The sequence below is a fragment of the Chiloscyllium plagiosum genome, chromosome 36 (genome assembly GCF_004010195.1).
Source record: "Chiloscyllium plagiosum isolate BGI_BamShark_2017 chromosome 36, ASM401019v2, whole genome shotgun sequence".
In the NCBI taxonomy this organism is placed as follows: Eukaryota; Metazoa; Chordata; class Chondrichthyes; order Orectolobiformes; family Hemiscylliidae; genus Chiloscyllium; species Chiloscyllium plagiosum.
This window is the reverse complement of record NC_057745.1, coordinates 18351623-18373315: the sequence shown is the minus strand read 5'-3', so window position 1 is coordinate 18373315 and position 21693 is coordinate 18351623. Positions and strand designations below refer to the sequence as shown.

General features: G+C 40.4%; 1 protein-coding gene and 1 long non-coding RNA gene across 2 annotated transcripts in view; both read left to right on the top strand.

The window, feature by feature from the left end:
* Window positions 1-21693, top strand: part of lipca (lipase, hepatic a) — an 86668-nt gene that overhangs the window by 50345 nt on the left and 14630 nt on the right. The window contains exons 2-4 of the mRNA XM_043677450.1: window positions 6050-6225; window positions 7637-7816; window positions 18248-18365. Of these exons, the coding sequence (XP_043533385.1) occupies window positions 6050-6225; window positions 7637-7816; window positions 18248-18365 (474 nt within the window). The remainder of the gene's footprint in view (window positions 1-6049; window positions 6226-7636; window positions 7817-18247; window positions 18366-21693) is intronic.
* LOC122541015 lies at window positions 6246-7524 on the top strand. The gene is made up of 2 exons (XR_006309491.1): window positions 6246-6943; window positions 7087-7524. It is a non-coding gene; the product is annotated as an uncharacterized LOC122541015 (long non-coding RNA).

Here is a 21693-nt window from a genome sequence, read left to right as displayed (position 1 = left end):
GCCATGAAATTAATTCCCTTGTAACATCAACACATGACCAGCATTTTGGATAGGTGAATCATTGAGCCACAGAATGAATGGTAACAGACAGAAGGAGGCCATTCAGCCCATTATATCTGTCTGGGTCTATGCAAGAGCAATTCAGCTGGCATATTTTCTCCTTGGTCTTGGTCATTTTTTCACTTCAGATAGCTGCCCAATTTCCTTTTGAAAGTCTTGATTGAAACCGCATCCAGTAGACTGTAAGATATTACATCCCGTACCTGATCAACATATTGATTTTTTTGCATAAAACAGCTTTTCCTCATTGTCAACATTGGCTCTTTTGTCAAGCATCTTACGTCATCGCCCTCTGTTTCCAGTTACTCTGCCATCTGCGAGCAGCCACTGTCTGTCTTATGCTGTGGGATTTAACCTTACAGATGAATCTGATATCTCCAGCATCTGCAGACCTCACTTTCTCCTCCAGCATCTTATCAAACCTGTTTTAAAACTCTGTATACAATGTAACAACTGCATTACCCATGTCAAATCTCTGTTATTCCATCAAATTGCTGAATCAAGTCATTTAAAAACATTTTGCCTTTAACACGTTCATGCTGGTTTTCCTTAAATGAAGTGCATTTGTCCAAGTGACTATTAATTTTGCGCTAAATCGTTGTTTCCCAATCTTCCTCACTATTGATCCTCAAGAGCTTGGTGCTGCTGGGCTTCTCCTTCTCAGGAACAAGGGTTTAACATTTGCAAGCTTCCTTTTGCAAATCTCTCGCAATGACTTTGGCAGCACCTTCTGCCTTGCTAAAGGCAGATGCCAAGTACTCACTTAGCACCTCAGTGTCTTTAAATCACTTTTAAATCCCAGCATTCTTTTTAAGGCTTGCCTGAAGAAACTTTGGGTTAAATTCGTGAAGCGTTCCATATTTTCATAGGTTTAGAGCGAGAGGAGAAAGATATAAAAGAGACCTAAGAGGCAACATTTTCACCCAGAGGGTGGTACGTGTACGGAATGAGCTGCCAGAGGAGGCTGGTACAATTACAACATTCAAAAGGCATCCAAATGGGTATATGAATAGGAAGGGTTTGGAGGGATATGGGCAGGGGTGCTGGCAGATGGGACTATATTGGGGTGGGATATCTGGTCAGTATGGGCAAGTTGGACTGAGGGTCTGTTTCCATATTGTACATCTCTATGACTCTATGACTCTGAATACAAACCTTTCTTTTACTATGCTTCTCTCAAACCTTAGGAGAATTTAAAGGGCCACAATGCTTCCTGGGAACTAAATCATTTAAGGCATTATATTAAAATGGCCGGAGGTCTGTGTTCAACGTCTAATCACAGGTCCTCAGACCAAACAAAATCAAAATTTAGATTTTAAACAGAGGCCTTGGAGTATGTTCAAGCCAGAAATCAATGGATGTCTGTACACCAATGGCATCAAGGAATATGATGATAGCACAGAAAGTGATTTTGATGAAATGGATGAACAGCTATGACGTAAAATGGCAAAACTGGCTCACAAATGATTCAGGGCCTACTCCTGTTCCAGTGTCCCTATTTTTCAGGAAGGAATATTAATATTTAATTATAAATTCATTTTTAAAGGTATAATGGTAACATTTAAGACAATAAAAAAGTAAGTTTTCATTTTACATTATTTTTGATTATAGACTGATTTTGGAAAACAAACTATTACAATAAAGGACTTGCTGTACTTTTGGTAATAAGTTACTGAAACCCATTGGAAGTTGTGTTGCTTTGAAAGCAGTGGGAGAAGGTATAAGAGAAGATGGCACAGCAGCGAGGCATGATTCGGCCGGCAATAGGTTGCTGATCGGTTTATGGAATTGTGACTAGTTGTAGATGCCAAATGTTATTTGCCTGATAACAATTCTCTGGCTCCTAGGTAGTTGAATGGTTTGTGCACGTGAACAATGCAGTAAGAAGCCTTCAGATCTCTGGAAGGGGAATGGCATCTCTCTCACACACACACACACACACAGTCTCGCTCCCTGGTCCCTGAACTGTTTCTCTATCATTCTTTTCTCTTCATATCTAAGACCAATGTTCTTTTGTTTGTCTATATCTATGTATATATAAAGGTAGGGTGGGGTTAGAAGGAGGCTAGAGTTCTAGCTAGTAGAGTTAAACGTCAGCAGTTCATGCTGGTTTATCTGTGGTTAAAGTCCATAATCTAAACAGTTTTGTTATGTACCGAAACCTGGTCCACATTTTCTGTTAAGCTGAATCTATCAAACAGGTGGGTGGGGCCATTGTATTCTTTCTAATATAGAGTCATATATCATGGATGAAAATGTGTTGCTGGAAAAGCGCAGCAGGTCAGGCAGCATTCGGGAACAGGAGAATCGACATTTCGGGCATAAGCCCTTCTTCAGGAATGAGGAAAGTTTGTCCAGCAGGCTAAGATAAAAGGTAGGGAGGACTTGGGGGAGGGGCGTCGGAAATGTGATAGGTGGAAAGAGGTCAAGGTGAGGGTGATAGGTCAGACTGGGGTGGGGGCGGAGAGGTCAGGAAGAAGATTGCAGGATAGGAAGGCGGTGCTGAGTTCGATGGATTTGACTGAGACAAGGTGGGGGGAGGGGAAATTAGGAAACTGGTGAAATCCGAGTTCATCCCTTGTGGTTGGAGGGTTCCTAGGCAGAAGATGAGGCGCTCTTCCTCCAACCGTCGTGTTGTTGTTGTCTGGCGATGGAGGAGTCCAAAGACCTGCATATCCTTGGTGGAGTGGGAGGGGGAGTTGAAGTGTTGAGCCACAGGGTGGTTGGGTTGGTTGGTCCGGGTGTCCCAGAGGTGTTCTCTAAAACGCTCCGCAACACATTTTCAGCTCTGATCTCCAGCATCTGCAGACCTCACTTTCTCTTCATATATCATGGAAACAGACACTTGAGTCCAACTAGTCCATGCCAAACTTAATCCCAAACTGAACTACTCCTACCTTGCCTCTTCCTGGCCCATTTCTCTTCAAACCTTTCCTATTCATGTATTTATCTAAGTGTCTTTTAAATGTTGTAACTGTGCCCGCATGCACCACTTCCTCTGGAGGTTCATTACACATGCAAACCACCCCCTTCTAAAAAAAATAGCCTGTCAGTATACTTTGATAATGTTTTTACTGTCTGCAACAACCCCAAGAATGAGATTTTGGAGAAGTTTTGTAGCTCAGGTTGTGGATCAGGTAGTAAGTTTGCTCACTGAGCTGGTGGTGGGTTTATTCTCAGATGTTTCATCACCATGCTAGGTAACATGCAAGATAACGTCATCAGCGATGTTCTGTCCTGTTTGCTATTTCTGTGTCTTGGTTTGTTGTGGTAGGTTTTGTGACCATTCTGTTCTGCTGTTCTCCCCACGTGTGGTGTATTGAGAGGTGGTTTGTATTTGACATATCATGGTAATAACTATTTCCTGAGACATTAGTGTAGAAAGTACAGTTGCTGGCAGGTGGTGCTCAATCGGATGGTGTTGGTTTCCCATTTTCAGGCTAATTTGAGTGTATTGTGCCTGTAGGTGTTTTGAGATTTTGGAAAAGATTTATAGCTCGGGTTGTGGATCAGGTTGTAAGTTTGTTTGCTGAGCTGATGGATTTGTTCTCAAATGTTAAATCACAATGCTAGGTAACATCATCAGTGAACCTCTGGTGAAGCATTGGTTATCTGTTCCCCTTCCTATTTATGTGTCTTGGTTTGTTGTGACACCAAGACAAACCAAGACACATAAATAGCAAGCAGGACAGAACACCAATGCTGCATCAGAGGCTCACTGATGATGTTACCGAGCATGGTGACAAAACGTCGGAGAACAAATCCACCAGCTCAGCAATCAAACTTACAGCCTAACTCCAAGAATATTAGGACTTGATTTCCAGCACACTATCCCATTGAGGAATAACAAAGGTTGGAGCTCTTGTCTGAGACATATTAAAACTGAGACAACGAGAATTTGTTTGTGGGATTAGTAAGTAATACAGGTAAGGAAAACGCCAGGTTCTTTCTGACAAATAAAAAATAGCCTCGCAAATTGCAAAGAATTTCCTGCAGGTGGCAAAATTGTCCTTGCTAGTCTTAAGTGAACTTCCAAAACCCGGACTGATCAAATTGGCAGGTAACCTGGAGGTAGCATTACCTGATAGATCCAGGAAAGAAGAAACAATTTGAGGAACAAAGTGACTAGCACAGCAGTTGGGTTTAGTAGAAAATCAGGGGCAGACCAGGATTCTAGGAATTGACTCACCTTGAGTCTGGTAATATTCTGTTATGGTTAGAGCAGCTTGAGCTTGAGGAGAAAATGAAGAAATTAAAATGGCAGAAATGGTAAAGTAAGGGAGATTGAATTAAAAAGACAGGAAAGGGAAATTAGAAAAATAGAATGAAAAACTAAAGGTAACAGTAACACCAATTTACCCCAATCAGCTGAAACAATTATCCTTAGTATTAACACTGGGATGTTACAGCAGTGATAAAATGTGGACTACTGATTTTTGAATCTCATCATCTGATTTTAATACCTGGGACGTTCATGACTGAAATAGTTTTAACAAGGAAAATACACTGACTTAAAATGGCCACGGCAAATAGCTGACCACACAGGTTAGCCGAGCTTTCATGACAATAATATCACAGAATCAAAATTGTTTGAACTGAAATTAATTTTTATCAAAAGACATTGAAATAGCCTACCCAGTCAGGTGTGGAAAAATTTCTTATCTCCTATTTTGATTTGTACCTTTCTGAGAAGTTTCATATATCGGAGATGAAAGACCTCAGTATAATTATAAAGCTTGGAAATAATAAACTCCTTCAAAACCAGCTTATATTTCAGGGAATTGCTTTTGGCAGAGCAGGAGAAAAAACTTTATAGCCAGCAGAAGGTGCAGGAAGTGCTCTGTTGGCCTTTCAAAAAGGCAAAGTGTCCAGTGACAGTATTGATTAAAAGGAATTGTCAGAACACTGAGAACATAAAAGGATAATCATAATATTCAGAACTGCTGATAAACAAAGCCACCAGTTAAACAATTGATATCTCAGGTTAAAATCTTGAACCTCAAGGACATCCTGAGGATTGTAAACTGTATGTTTTACTTATCTTCCGTTTGGACGCTATCTTTTTATCTTTGTATCCAGGCTTGATGTTTGATGCTGCATTTTTGTAGTTTTACCTGCATTAGTAGATAATAAAATTGGCCTTTTTTCACTCAAGAGAAAGCGCTAATTGGGCCCTTGCTGATACAATAGACATTGGGTAACTACATGTTTATTAGAAATGATGCTAAAATAACGTGATGCTAAAAATAATATAAAATTTTGTTGTAACCATCCAAAGACATTGTACAGAGGAGAGCTAACTCCTCCATTTAAGTTTGAACAGCTACAGTGGCTCAAATCCAAAAACAAACACTTTTGTAATGTTCCATATATTAATATTGATTGCAATGTTTAGCTCAAGATCTAGTTACTAGCTTAAAGCGTCATGCTTTGAGTAACCCAATCACCCCGAGTTGTAATATTGCTGAATTTGGGATATTGTAACCTATATTATTCCAGAGTTGAAAGGCATGACTTATGAAGAGAGATTGAGCAATTTAGGCCTATACTCACTTGGGTTTAAAAGAGTGAGAGGAGATCTAATCGAGGTATATTAGATGCTAAAGGAGGTTGACAAAGTAGACATGGAGAAGGTGTTTCCCTCTGTGGAGCAATCTATAATGAAAAGTCATAGCTTTAGGATAAGGGATGGCAGATTTAAAATAGATGAGGATGAACTACTTCTCAAAGGATTGTGAATCTGTGGAATTCATTACCTCAGCATGCAATGGGTGTTTGGACAGTGAATGAATTTGAGGAGGAGAGGGACAGAATTTTAATTTGTAATGTGTTAAAGGATTATGGGGAGCAGCCTGGAGGTAGAGTTGAGATGAGATCAGCCATGAACATACCACATAGCAGGCTTGACTGGTTTAATTACCTACGCCTGCTCCAAGCTCTTCTGCGAGATGAATCTAGAATGACCCTAGTGTTGTTTCATTCATAACAGAAAGAACCTTCGTTGACAGAAGAACAACACACGCAGCACCTGTCAAATTTTGCTTCTTCAAGGGGCATTTGCTTAACAAGGAGACCTGCTGCTTCACCTCTCGTCAGGCTTTGATGTTGGAAAGCTGCAGCTTAAACACTTCCCACCCTTTAGTGATGATTATTCATGGATGGACGGTACTCCTGCTTCTTTTATACATAGCTATGGAATAAAGTTTCTTGATGTCTAGTAATAAGTTTGTCTATGGGCTGTATGAGTCACAGATCAAAGAAGATTGCTTGGTAGCAATGAGGTGAAAGCGCAAATTGAAATAAACAGAATTCAGCACAAATTTGGATTAAACTAAAAGCTTAACTCAGAAAGAGCAGGCCCTAGAACGCACAAGGATCTGAAATCTTCACACCAGAAGTGGCCACCAATTTATGTTCTGACCACTAAATAAACATTAACCTATCATTTAAATATTACTGGAAAAAAGACACATTTTGCCAAAATTTTCATTTTACACTCCTCAAGACAATTTACAAGAAATACTGGACTACCCTAAACAGATAATTTCTCTTATATATCATGCAACCTCACAAAAGGGCCAAAGAATTTTGGTCCTGAAAACTACTCAGTCCATGTTACACTACCCTGGAACAGTAACATATCTCAAAGGTTTTAGCAATTGGGAAGCTAGTTATTCTGTGCCACTATTAGGCCGTAGCAATGTGAGTATGGTCTGACATTAACAGAATGCTGCAATCAAAGTGCTCTGTCTGTCACAGACACAAAATATGGTATATGAATTTCAGTGCCAGTGTGATGCCAGGCATGTAGGCCGTATGTCCAAAAGACAAGCAGATTGTATCAAACAGCAAGCCCCTTTGGCTGTTGGCAGTCCCAGGCAAGGTAGATTTTTTTTAGATTAGATTACAGTGTGGAAAATGAATTTCAGTGCCAGTGTGATGCCAGGCATGTAGGCCGTATGTCCAAAAGACAAGCAGATTGTATCAAACAGCAAGCCCCTTTGGCTGTTGGCAATCCCAGGCAAGGTACTGACCATACCTAACCAACCCTTGCTGTCAAAGCCCAAAATACAGTGTCCAATTTTAGTTAACATTCTGAGATTGGACAGCATTTGCTAAATAAACCTGAGTATGTGATTATTACCCAACCAGTTTAGGATTGTTAGTCGGGCTCATAATGTGGTGTATTTGCATAGACGGGATTAACAAATATTACTAAACAGAGTCCTGTTACTTGCAGACATTAAAGGATATGATGCATGGAAACAGAATCACCTCCAGGTTTTTCTTCAAGTCATACACCATCCTGAGTATTCTTGGGTCAATATTCCTAACATCACTGAGGGCATATCTATGCCCCAAAGAGTGCAGCTGCTCAGGAAGGAAGCTCAGCTCCACTTTCTCAAGGGCAATTAAAAATAGGGAATAAAGGTTGGTCCAGCCAGCAACACCCATGAACAAATTTTAAAAATCTGCAAACAACAAAGATAAGTTAAGGTTTTGAGCATGTGATATAATTAATACACCAATTTATGAAGGAAGTTACACATTTTTCTTTATGTTCTAAATCTTGCAGGTTGACGGAATGTATGAAAATTGGATCTGGAAGATGGCGGCTGCACTGAAAGCCAGACTAAAGGACATTAATGTGATTGTGGTTGATTGGTTGACACTAGCACATCAACATTATCCAGTAGCAGTAAAGAACACACGGATTGTTGGTCATGAGATTGCAGATTTATTGGACTGGTTGGAGGTAAATCTACAAAACTAAGGTCTTCTAGTAGATTTTGCCACTGAGGTATTAATTTAAGGAAATACATAACAGCATTTTTGCATGGCTGATCCACTTGTGAGAAACAGAACAAATGGATAGATATTTAATTATTAACAACATCAAAGGATTTGAGGATGGTGTAGAAATATAGTGCTGAGATAGATAATCAGTCATGATCTAGAATGGCCCACTCTTGCTCCTGTGTCCTATTTTCCTAAATTCAATACATTAAATATTGTCCAACTAAAGACAAACAAAAAGCAGCCACCAATTCCCAGAATGACTTAGATTTTCACAGGCTGGAGAAGGAAAGATTCTCAGTGATATATGCTCAGGCTCAGTCAGGTTACTGAATCCTATTACTGGTTATTGTGAACTTTTTCAATTTCATGTTCCTTATCAGTTCAAAGGCACCAATATCACCCTGACTGTAACCAATATCAGCAGGGGCTCTTAAACAATCAATGAAGGATTAAGGGGAGTATTGACTTGCAATGCTAATGAATCTACAGGCCAAGGGGTTTCTAGTGAGATTCAAATATCGAGTCAATACAAATTATTTAAATATATTCACTAGTGCAGAGACCAATGAATTGATAAAACAGGCTGATTTATGAGATTTGAAAAATCTCACATACCTTTAAAGAGAAGTGAACGTTTTCTAATGCTCTTGAATTGTTTGTCTGCCTTGTCCTTCTCAATGATCCTCCTTCTCTCGGCCTTCTTAAAAGCCTTTCAATAAATTTCATCTTTCATGCATTTCCTTTAATATTATATTATTATTTTGTGTAAACCCTTTTTCCAATTTCTTTTTGAACCTTATGCTTTGTTTTATTTTATTCCTTTTCTGACTGTGAAGTGTAACCTCAGCTTTTCCTTATTGTCTTTGGACCTTTCCATCCCAGCTTTTTTTATTCCTTTCCCTCCATTTCTCTATATTTTCTACATTGTACAAGAGACTGTAACTTTGTTGTTTCCTTGGCTGTTGCTATTGACTAGACCAGAACCGCACCCCGCATCCCGCCCCCCACCCACAAAAATATTTTAAAACGGAAACCCAGACCCTAACCTATCTTATTTTAAAGGTAGATGTGAAGTGTGTGATCCAGATATGATGTGACTGGTCAAACTACTCGACGCTAAGCAAAATGCAATTTATTTAAACACTATAGTTAAAATATAAACAGAGGTAGGAGGAATTTAGAATAACTTAACTATTGGAAAATCTGACCTAATAACAGATAGAGAACCTATTACTAATTAACTGTTTTATAAACACTCCCATTGGCAAAAAGGTAAATTCAGACACAGCTTTTTACAGGCAGTTCTCCAATCCAGGAAGAAACAACATCGAGAGATTTCAGAGAATGTAGCAGCTAGGAATCCTTTTATTGAAGCTCCAACCCTTCTGGGACCCAAACAGCTTCTGACCATTAACAGCTAAAAATACTAGAAAGCCTAATTTGAGAGAACTGGTCAGTCCTCTTCCATTGCGACAACTGTTCTTAAAAAAAAAAGCCTAAAGGTCTCCTCGAATTGTTGACTTAGTTCATTGCTCGTAGTCGCTTCGGCACCTCGGTCTTTACAATCTCTCTTCCAAAAAACCCAGGACAAAACAACCTTTTTTTTAAAGTGACAGCATTGTCATACTATAAAGTGCTCTGGGATGTCCTCACATTAGGACCATTTCTGACGGCATTGTCCAGTGAGAGAAGCGATAGACTTCATCTCAGCCTGATGCAAGCCTCTCCCATTGTGAAGTGAATTGTGGACAAATGTATACTGCAAGACCAAGAACCAAAATAAAATATATGAAGCAATTATAAAGAACCAAACCACAGCAATTGATCTGACAGAGGATTTGACAGGCTGAATGCTTAAAACAGGTTTCCTTTTGAGATTAGAATTAGGAAACACAAGTTAAAACAAATTTTCTTGCAGGTAAGATGGGGTTGAGCAGAATTGTCTACTCTGAGGGTCATGAGTCTGTGGAACATTTCTCCCCACCCCCAAGTGTGATGGAGGCAGAGTCATTGAATATTTATAAGGTAGTCTAGGGGTCATGGGTTTGCAGTGAGTTAAAGCTACCACATCAGATCAACCACGGTCTTATCAAAAAGCAGAGTAGAATCAAGGATGGAATTAATTCCCAAATTAATGTAAACACATGCCTACATGAACCTTTGCTAAGGGACATTCTCCCAGTATTGATAAATTTCCTTTGTGAAGGATCAGGTAGGAAAACAAATTTCAATGTAGCTGGGCTGTGGGAACAAATCTTTAAAATACCTTGAAAGGACCTCTGCCTTTCTTTCATGACTTGGTTTAAAGTTGTAAGTTACGTCATTCCCTTTTAGTTTCAATATTCCAGGACGTCTCGGGGGGAGGGGAAACGAGAGACAGGAAAAGTTATGGCTGTAAGAGCTATTCCTATATTGAGGAATTTTTCAGTGTTGGAGCTGGTTTTCTCAAATTCTTGGAGCAGTAATTACTGTTTTCTAAGCTGCTGAATTGTTTTGGAACTTTGGAAAAAAGAGATCAAAACAATGGTATTTTAAAAAAGGAGATATGGCACTTTGAAAAAAGGAGAAAGAGAGAGAAAACAGGGATCATGTGGGAAGTACAAAAAATGGAGCAGTAAATCTGCACAGCTGTCTAACGCGGCAGTGAACCCTCACAGCTGAATGCCTCTGCTATTTAGTTTCAAATATCTGTCAACATTGGAGTTCGTAATAAGAAAAATAAAGAAACACTAAATTTCACAGCTAACTTTGGAGAAACCTGTATGGGGGAGCAGCTTAGTGGCTTTTATATATATATATAACCTTACTGTTTTGTTTTATAAATTGACAATAGTGAATAGAATGTTTTTTATTAGATGTTTTATAGAGATCGGTCTCTTAATTAAACCTTAAAAATATAAAGCATAGGTTTGAAGTGATCTTGGAGCAGTGTTTCTACAGCAGTAAGATTGCTATTCTCTGGGTCTGTAGATTGTTAAGATGCAAAGGTGGCGTTTATTAGAGTGACGTACTCTTCCTGTCGAATGTGGGAGAGTTTCCATGTTACTGATGATTATGTCTGCGGGAAGTGTGTTTGGTTGTGAATCCTATTGGATCACATGGATTGGTTGCAGCAGCAGTTAGAGGCAATGAGGAATTTACAGGAGTTAGGGGGTGTGATGGATAGCAATTATAGGAAGGTAGAAAATCCGCAAATGCAGTCAGGTGGGTACCTCCAGGAAAAGTTGGAGAGGTAGGCAGGTAGTGAAGGAGTCTCCCATAGCTATCCCCATTTAAGACAGGTATGCTGTTTTGCAAAATGTAGGGGGTGATGGACTCTTGGGGGAATGTAGCACTGACAGCCAGGTTTCTGGTACACAGACTGACTCTAATGCAACGAGGGGTACATCAAGCTCCAAGCCATCAATTGTGATAGGGGGATCTCTGGTCAGCGACATAGACAGATTTGTCTGCAGCTGACAACGAGACACCAGAATGGCATGTTGCTCCCTGGTGCCAGGATCAAGGATATTGCGGAGAGGGTGCAGAATATTCTCAAAGGGAAAACCAACCAGCAGGGGGTCATTGTACACACTGAAACTAATGACATAACAAGAGAAAAAGATGTGGTTCTGAGGAGTGAATAAAGGAAATTAGAGTGGAATTTAAAAAGGAGATCTTCAAGGGTAGTAATATCTTGATTACTCCTTGTACCACTTCCCTGAATGCATTCCTAGAAATATAGTCCCTAAGTACAGCCCTAATATTATCCCTAATCAAAAACACCACATCCTCTTCTCTCTTGCATCTCCTTTCTATCCTTCCTATCGAACCTATAACCTGGAACATTGAGCTGATAATCCTGTCCATCCCTCAGCCACATCTCTGTAATTGCTATGAAATCCCAGCCCCATGTTTCCAACCATGCCCTTAGTGCAATTAGGAATAGGAGGATAGAACAGATGACTGTGTGGCTACAGGGGAGAAAGATTCACATTGTTGGATCATTGAACTATCTTCTGGGGTAAAAGTAAGAATATCCTTCTGCATAAGGAGGACAAATTGCACCTGAATTGGAAGGGGACTATTACACTGTTGGGGAGATTTGCTAGAGCTGTTCAGGAGGATTTAGATCAGTAAGGTGTGGTCAGGAGACCCAGGGACATAGTAAGGAAAAAGATCAGTCTGAGACTGGTGCAGTTGGAAAAAGAACTGAGTCAATCAGTCAAGGCAGGCTGTACAGGACATTGGTTAGGCCACTATTGGAATACTGCATGCAATTCTGGTCTCCCTGCTAGATGAAAGATGGTGTGAAACCTGAAAGGGTTCAGAAAAGATTTACAAGGATATTGCCAGGCTTAGAGGGCTTTAGCTATAGGGAGAGGCTGAATAGACTGGGGCTGTATTCCCTGGAGCATCACAGGCTGAGGAGTGGCCTTGTAAAGGTTTATAAAATCATGAGGGATATGGATAAGTTGAATAGCAACGGTCTTTTGCCTGGGGTAGTGGAGTCCAAAACTAGACTGCATAGGTTTAAGGTAAATGGGGAAAGATTTAAAAGGGACCTAAGGGACAGTTTTTTCACACAGAGGGTGGTGCTTGTATGGAATGAGCTGCCAGAGGAAGTGGGGGAGGCTGGTACAATTACAGCATTTCAAAGGCATCTGGATGGGTATATGAATAGGATGGGTTTTGAGGGATATGGGCTAAACGGTGGCAAATGGGACTAGATTTATCCAGGATACGTGGTCAGCATGGTTGAGTTGGATCAAAGAGTCTGTTTGCACCCTAATCAGCTCTATGATTATGAGCTATGGGTCAGAGACCAGAAGGATAACTTGCCTGGTTTCCAACAGTGTCACATTGCACCAGTTTCTCTGAGGTACACCACAATAGAACCCAACCAAGATAGAAACCACTGACCCATTGATCAGGCTGAAATTAGAACTCAGCAGTGAAGATCAATATGTGTTAGAAAGCCATGTTCCACATTCCATGTGTCATGTCTTGAGGTTCCATTATTATGACATTTCCAATATCACCCGAATTGACAGAGTAAACCCTTTGCTTTTCTAGAATTGGAATTAGAATTAGATTTTATTGTCACGTAAAAAGTACACGTGTGCAGTGAAAAGTCTACAATGTGGCCTTTCCCAGTACCACCTTAGGTACAAAGGTTCCTAGGGACAAAATCTTACATACAAAGTAGGAAAATAAACAAAGTTAAAAGTTAAACCTTACAGGTTCTCTTCGTGTAAAGTTGAAAATAAAGAAATTAAGTTGAAAGTTCAACAAACTTTCTAGCCATGCTAAGCTGATACTCCCTACAAGGGTTTGATGTCCTCCACTTGGGCCTGCTCTCCTGGAGTCCTGGGGCTGTCTGCTGTCATCGCTGCCACAGTTGCTGGGCAACCTGGTCACCACATCTTGGGGCTTCTCTCCTTGTTCTGGCGTGATCTCCCATGTGCTGAGTTGACCCTCTTCTGCGCTGATCTCCGCTGTGTTGCATAAACTCACTCTCCACAGAAGGTAAGTAGATTAAAGTAAGAAAACAGTGAAGGAAGAAAAAAAGTAAAAGCAAGCGGAGCAGATGAGCTCTGGACAAGAGTCCTCGGACTGTGCTGCTACTCTGCTGCCATCTTGAATGCTGCATTATATGTTATATGCATATAAAGCTACGACTCTGTTTTAGTCATTTAAATGCCACAACATTTCTAGTGGGCGGCACGGTGGCACAGTGGTTAGCACTGTTGTCTCACAGCGCCAGAGACCCGGGTTCAATTCCCGCCTCAGGCGACTGACTGTGTGGAGTTTGCACATTCTCCCCGTGTCTGCGTGGGTTTCCTCCAGGTGCTCCGGTTTCCTCCCACAATCCAAAAAATGTGCAGGTTAGGCAAATTGGCCATGCTAAATTGCCCGTAGTGTGAGGTGAAGGGGTAAATGTAGGGGTATGGGTGGGTTGTGCTTCGGCAGGTCGGTGTGGACTTGTGGGGCCGAAGGGCCTGTTTCCACACTGTAATGTAATCTAATCTAATCTAAACTTAAATTCCAGTGACAATGCCACCTTCTGCACAAGACCATGACATGTTATCCAGCATTATATCCGTTAGATTCTTGAAAAGCAAGAGCAAAAAGTGGTTAGGAGGGACGTGGAGTAATTGGATCATCTATGGTCTTACTGAATGTTGGAGCAGACTTGAGGGGCCAAGGGATCTACTCCTGCTTCTAATTCCTGTGTTTGAATGTATGTTCAAATGTTGGAGAGGGGTTTTCCTTTAACCACATTCTCCAAAATGGCTCTGGATATAGTACACAGGCTTTTATTTTAGGACAATATACAGAAACCCTGTAAATCATGATTGAAGGAAATGTAAAGCTGTAATTAGAGAGTTTGCACATCACAGACATTTTAATAAGAATAGTTACGTCACAAAACTGAAAACAGTTATAAGACAAATGGTTAAATATTACGATGCTGTGCATTAGCCTTTTCTAACTTAAAATGTATGATTTTAAGTATCTTAATGTATTCTATCATTTCTGAAGTCAATACATGCTAACATACAAAAGTCTGCAGGTGCTGGGAATTTACCCATTATGTGTCCAGCCTATTTTGAATTTAATTACCTTAATAGGACTAAATATCTGCATAGAATAGATGGGCAAAAGTGAGGTCTGCAAATGCTGGAAATCAGAGTCTAGATTAGAGTGGTGCTGGAAAAGCACAGCAGGTCAGGCAGCATCTGAGGATCAGGAAAATCGATGTTTTGGGCAAAAGCCCTTCATCAGGAATGAAGGCAGGGAGCCTCCAGGGTGGAGAGATAAATGGGAGGGGGTGGGGGTGGGGCTGGGGAGAAGGTAGCAAAGAGTACAATAGGTGAATGGGGGTGGGGATGGAGGTGACAGGTCAGAGAGGAGGGTGGGGGAAGGTAGCAAAGAGTACACTGGGTGGATGTGGGTGGGGATGAAGGTGATAGGTCAGAGAGGAGAGTGGAGGTGGATAGATGGGAAGGAAGATTGGCAGGTCGGACAGATCATGAGGATGGTGCTGACTTGGAAGGTTGGAACTGGGGTAAAGTGGAGGGAGAGGAAATGAGGAAACTGGTGAAGTCTAGTTGGAGTTGAAGTGTTCTGAGGCGGAAGATGAGGTGTTCTTCCTCCACGCATCGTGTGGAGAGGGAGCGGCGGTGGAGGAGGCCCAGGACCTTGACAGAGTGGGAGGGGGAGTTGAAATGTTGGGCACAGGGCGGTTTGGTTGATTGGTGCGGGTGTCCCGGAGATATTCCCTAAAGCGCTCTGTGAGAAGGCGTCCAGTCTCCCCAATGTAGAGGAGACTGCATCGAGAGCAACAGATACAATAAATGGCATTGGTGGATGTGCAGGTGAAACTTTGATGGCATCTGTTTTGCTTCTCTACCCCAAGACACATTTCTACCTACTAAACCTTGCAATGCATTCTTACTATAAATAGTCATAGAGATGTACAGCACGGAAACTGACCCTTCGGTCCAACTCATCCATACCGCCCAGATATTCTAACTTAATCTAGTCCTATTTGCCAGCACCTGGCCTATATTCCTCAAAATCCTTCCTATTCATATATCCATCCAGATGCCTTTTAAATGCTGTAATTATACCAGCCTCCACCACATCCTTTGGCAGCTCATTTCATACACATACCACCCTCTGCGTGAAAATATTGCCCCTTAGGTCCCTTTAATATGTTTCCCTTCTCACCCTGAACCTATGCCTTCTAGTTCTGTACTCACCCACCCCAGGGAAAAGGCTCATACACCTCATGATTTTGTAAACCTCTATAAGGTCATCCCTCAGCCTCTGACACTCCAGGGAAAACAGCCCAGTCTATTCAGCCTCTCCGTATAATTCAAATCCTCCAACTCTGGCAACATCCTTGTAAATTTTCTCTGAACCCTTTCAAGTTTCACAACATTCTTCCGATAGGAAGGAGATCAGAATTGCACACAATATTCTGAAAGTGGCCTGACCAATGTCCTGTACAGCCACCACATGACCTCCCAACTCCTGTACTCAATACTCTGACCAATAAAGGAAAGCATACCAAATGCCTTCTTCACTATCCTACCTATCTGCGACTCCACTTTCAAGGAGTTATGAATCTGCACTCCAAGGGCTCTTCGTTCAACCCCACTCCCTAGGACCTTACCATTAAGTGTATAAGTCCTGCTAAGAATTGCTTTCCCAAAATGCAGCACCTCACATTTTACTAAATTAAACTCCATCTGCCAATCTTCAGCCCACTGCCCCATTGCGATCAAGATCTGAGGTAACCTTCTTATCATTCATCAATTTATTGGACAAGTGTATTCAGAAACTACTGTGATTGTACATTTAACATCAATAAATGCCCAGAGTTGGGATAAAACAATAGAACTACAAATATTGCACTGACATTTTCAATACTTTTGTTAAATTGTTCTGTTTCGCTGGAGAAAGTGGTGACCTTGTCGTACCAATCTAAGATAGATGGTTGTGCCACCTTCTGGTACATCCTGGAACTATTACCAACTTAATGAAGTTATCTCCCCAAATCATTCTCATTTTTTTCTATCATTCAGAATTCTTGTCCTGTATCACTAACTACAAAAAAAATGATTCCAGTATAACATGTTTCTTGCTTATTGAGCAATTTTCAAATACAGTCAATCAAAAGACAAATAAAATAGCCATTGTAGGATGGCAGTGTGCTAAGAACAGTCAGAGAAAAGAAATGGATGCTAACCAACTGAACTCCCATTAGGACAGCCATCTGCAGGTTTGGTTCTGAAAGTTTTTGAAGGAGCATTGAAAGCTAGAGTCCAAAGAAATCCAAGTGAAAGAGTTAAAAGAGAGCAGATTGAGATGGCAGAAGATTTTGTGGCTGATGGTGCAGCGGTGGAAACAGAATGCACAAGAGAACAGAAATAAGAGAACAGCATACATTCTCTCAGACAGAGAGAGAGCTGGAAAAGGTTGCAGATATAGATGTGAAGTAGTCATGGAGGAATTTCAGAAAGATGACAATTTGGACAAGGAGAGATTGTAGCCAAATGAAGTTTGATGGGACAGGATGTGTACAGCAGAGCTCTGAGTAACTTAAGAATTGTTGGGAGCAGGTAGGGAAGTGGAGTTAGGGCCACAGATTGTTAGGAGTCTGTTCAATTACTCAGCCAGCTCGAGGAGCCGAAATACTTACTCCTGCTCCTGTTTTAATGGGAGTTATTAAAGATGCAATTGTGATCTCAACAATGAAGTGTTGGAGCACTAACTGTGGAATTAGAATTGTGGATATAAGATTTGGAGACCTTAGTGGGGGAATGTAAGCAATGGATCACGTGATTTATAGAGATGCAGAGAATAGGTGATAAAGTGAGGTTAAAGCTCAACTCAGGACAAGAGATGACTCAGACGTTCTGTACCACCCGACTCAGTAACTAGGGGATGAGTATACAGAGCTCTGATGTGTACTGAATTATATAGCTGGCCTCTCAGTAGGTTACTGCAGGATCCACATTTATCATTGTTGGCAGGTAAGCTCTGCGTGTTCCTCAGAGTTTATTGGAAATGGATTCATTGCTGTTTGGTATCTCTTTTGATAAAACTTCCTGAAATTCAATAGGAATTTGGGTCAAATACATGATATAAATTTCACAGTGAAAAACCTCCCCTTGAAACCGATTAGTCCAGATTGTTAGACTGTCTTTGAACTACTGCTGAATTTCACTTTATATAGACAAGAAAATGAACACTGCATTATTCCCGCACTTTCAAATTCTCTGGAATTTTATCCATTGTTATAGAGTACTACAGTGGCAAAAAATCCTCAGCACTGCTGTTACACTGACTGCAAGATTTATTTTATATACTGCACCTGAGTGTAACTTGTACTAAATAAAAATGTTATTGCATAAAATATTTTAATTTCAATGTAAACTTTTTAGTCTAATTTGTATATATTTTCATGATGTATTTATTGAACACAAACTCCTAACATTATATGGTGTGAATTGTATTTATAGACCACCACTCACAACCTCTGGACATCTCAGATTGTTTAACAGCTAATGTACTTGTGAAGTGTAGTCATTGTTATAATGTCAGGAAACATGGTAACCAACTTATGCACTGTTCCCACAAGACCACTAAGATAAAATAGCAGATCATCTGTTTCAGTTAATGGTGTTAATTTTATCATTTGACTATTTCATTTATTTGGTTGACAGCAATTATATTATTTGACATAACACACAATAAACTCACATCTCAAGTCCCTATCTTTTGGTTCCTGGTGGCAATGCAATCATTAATTTTAATCCTGCAGGAATTTTCCATTTGGCATTTGAAGATTGCCAGTACTCCTAACGTAAGTGTGAATCTTTCACATTCTCAGGAATTCTTTGGCTTTCCAAAAGGAAAGGTGCATCTGATTGGATACAGTCTTGGAGCTCATGTTTCAGGATTTGCTGGAAATTATGTCACTGGGCCGAACAAAATTGGAAGAATAACAGGTAATGTTGAAAAAATGGTATAAAGAACATAATAAACTTGGAAATACTATCCAAGATTTCTGTAAAGTTCTCCTAGAATGGAGCACATTCTTAATAATGGCTTAAAGAACAAAATCAAAGTTGACCAGCAAAAGTATTTGTCTCATTCTAATTTCTATCGTTTGGTATGGTTGAGAATCAACTTGCTATTTTTATACGATCTCTAGCTCAAAGCAATATGGCCAGAACAAATCAGATAATTGACAACAATTTAAGTGTGTTCTCTCAGTAAACTTAATGAATAGTGGGCAGCTTTTATGTTGACATCTGATTTTCATGGGATTGTTTCATTCTAAATTAAACATGACAGGATGTGATTAAACATATGTCATCATCTCTTTATAACAACTTATATTTAGCATATAAAAAGTCTCAAGGCAAAGATTTCACTGGAACATTTTAAAATAAGCATGAAACTGATCCACACAGGGACAGATGGCTCAAAGCTTGGTTAAAGAAATAGTTTTAAAAAGCCTCTTAATAGAGGTAGAGAGACAGATAGGTATTTTAGAGGGAATTCCAGAACTTGGGACCAGTTCTGGTGTGTGCTTCCAATTAAACCCACCAATGATGGCATAATTATGACTGGAAATGCACAACAAGTCAGAATGAGAGTGAAGATGTCATGGAGTGTTGTAGGGCTAGAAGAGATTACAGACACTGTGAGGCAGAGAGAGCAAGGAGGGACTGTGAATAGGAAGAGAAAATTGTGTCCTTTGCAACAATAGGAATGTTTAAGTAGAAGTAAGTCATTCAACTCCTTGAGCCATTTCTGCCTTTTAACCATGGTGGATCTATAACTCAATTCAATTTCCTGGCTCAGTGCCACATCCCTTTGTACCTTAACTGACAAAGATCAGTTGGCTGCGTGTTGAAAGCTCCAATATTTCCAGCATCCATAGTCTTTTGGGGAAGACAATTCCAAATTTCTGCTAAAATTTCCTGATATCCCTCTTAGATGGCCTGTAGCTCAAATTTTATCACCTCTCAGAGGAAATCATTTCTCATATCTCCCAGTTGATTTGTTTTAACATTTTAAAGACCTTAATCAGACCATTCTGCAATTTTCTACAGTTTGAGAATACAAATCAACTTTCCACCTCACAGTCATGGGAAAAGGATGATGAGGATACAAGCCTTCTGATGAGTTGAAAATATCCACTGGGGTTAGCAGCAAGCATTGTATCAAATTCATAAAACAACCATAAACAGACAAAACTAGTGTACTAGGAGAAAATGAGGACTGCAGATGCTGGAGATCAGAGTAGGAGTGTGGTACTGGAAAAGCACAGGTCAGCCAGCATCTGAGGAGCAGGAGAATCGGCATTTTGGGCAAAACCCTTCATCAGAAAAGCTAGTGTACTACCTAAACCTCCTTTGAGGAGCCCATACCAATAGAATAGAGTAAATAACTGAGTTTCTTCCTAATTCCAACCTGACAGTGGTGAATGGGGAATTACACCATCCAGTTAATATGTTAAAAATCACACAACACCAGGTTATAGTCCAGCAGGTTTAATTGGAAGCACACTAGCTTTCGGGGCGACGCTCCTTCATCAGGTGATTGCCTGATGAAGGAGCGTCGCTCCGAAAGCTAGTGTGCTTCCAATTAAACCTGTTGGACTATAACCTGGTGTTGTGTGATTTTTAACTTTGTACACCCCAGTCCAATACCGGCATCTCCGAATCATGACAGTTAATATGTGTTATTATGGAGAATGGCCTAATATAAAAATGATAGAAAAAGTGCCTTTGTTGGGAAACTGAAATGAGTGTGGAAAGTGCTGGAAACCCTCAGCCGGTCAGCTAGGACCTGGAAAGAGAAAAGACAGGTTATGATGCTTCAGAAATGTACAATTCATCAAACTCAGAAATAATCTTATGCATTTGACAGGGCTAGGCAAAGAAAATGTTCCTTAAATCTAGTTTACGCGCTTAGCTAATTGTCAAAGGCAAGTTACCACAGGAACAATGTCCCCTGTGGCCCACTCAACACACAAGACAGACAAATCCGAAATCGATCTGTAGAATCATAGAACTTAGGAGGAGTCAATTCAGCCCATTGTGCCTGTGCCAACGCTGAAAGAGCTCTCAAAATACTCTTCATCGCTTTCTTTTATCTCCATTGTGCTGCAATTCTTTTCACTTCATGTGTTTATCCATGAGAAAGAAATGGTAGTGCATTGGTAATTTCACAGGTCTAGAACTGTTGGAACACCATTTATTGCTCTGGAGACAGAAGTTAAAATCTCACCACAGTGGTGGGTGGAGTTTAAATTCCATTTATCCGGAAGAGAACGCTGTTCTCAGTCATGACCATGAAACAGATTGTTTTAAACATATAACTAAAGCCCTTTGGGGAAGAAAATCTTGTTTGGTCTAGCTTACTTGTTGACCCAGGCGGAAGTGAGGACTGCAGATGCTGGGGGTTAGAGTCAAGATTAGAGTGGTGCTGGAAAAGCACAGCAGGTCAGGCAGCATCCGAGGAGCAGGAACATCGACGTTTCGGGCAAAAGCCCTTCATCAGGAATTCCTGATGAAGGGCTTTTGCCTGAAACATCTATTTTCCTGCTCCTTGGATGCTGCCTGACCTACTGTGCTTTTCCAGCACTACTCTAATCTTACTTGTGACCCAGTCCATCCTTCCATAGACTGGAGTTGATTCTTAATTGCCCTCTGTAATGACTTAACCATTCAGCTCAAGGGCACTTAGGGATGAGTAGCAAATGCAGGCCTTAGCAGCAATGCCCACATCCCATTAGCTTTACCTTTGAAGCCCATGACATTTTTTCTTGTCTATATCAAAAAAAAATCAAGCTATAGCAATGCAGTCAAAAATAGATATTGACATTGCTGAAACAGACAGTAGTAAATGGTACACACATGTATCAGGACCAGAGTCCACTGCTCTGCTGCTATGTAAGCTGCTAGCTCAGACTCATCATCACTGAATACCAATCTATTAGATAATACTGAACCATATGTGCTACATATTACAACAGTCATGTATCACTGCATGTTGCGACTGAAGTCAATTGCATTGAAAATAAACGTTTCCTTAGCAACTGCACAGTGATCAATGAAGAGGAACCTTAAACTAATTAAAATTCATAGCCATGGGAACAATGGCAGAAGCAATCATTTTGTTTGCTACTAACATCATGTAATATGACTGTGTTATCAAATACACTTCTTAGACCTCTTCTAAGCTTCATTAAATGTTTCTTCTCCACCAATGTCATACAACAGAAAATACTGTAGGAGATTGTTGTGTATGCTGCATATCCCA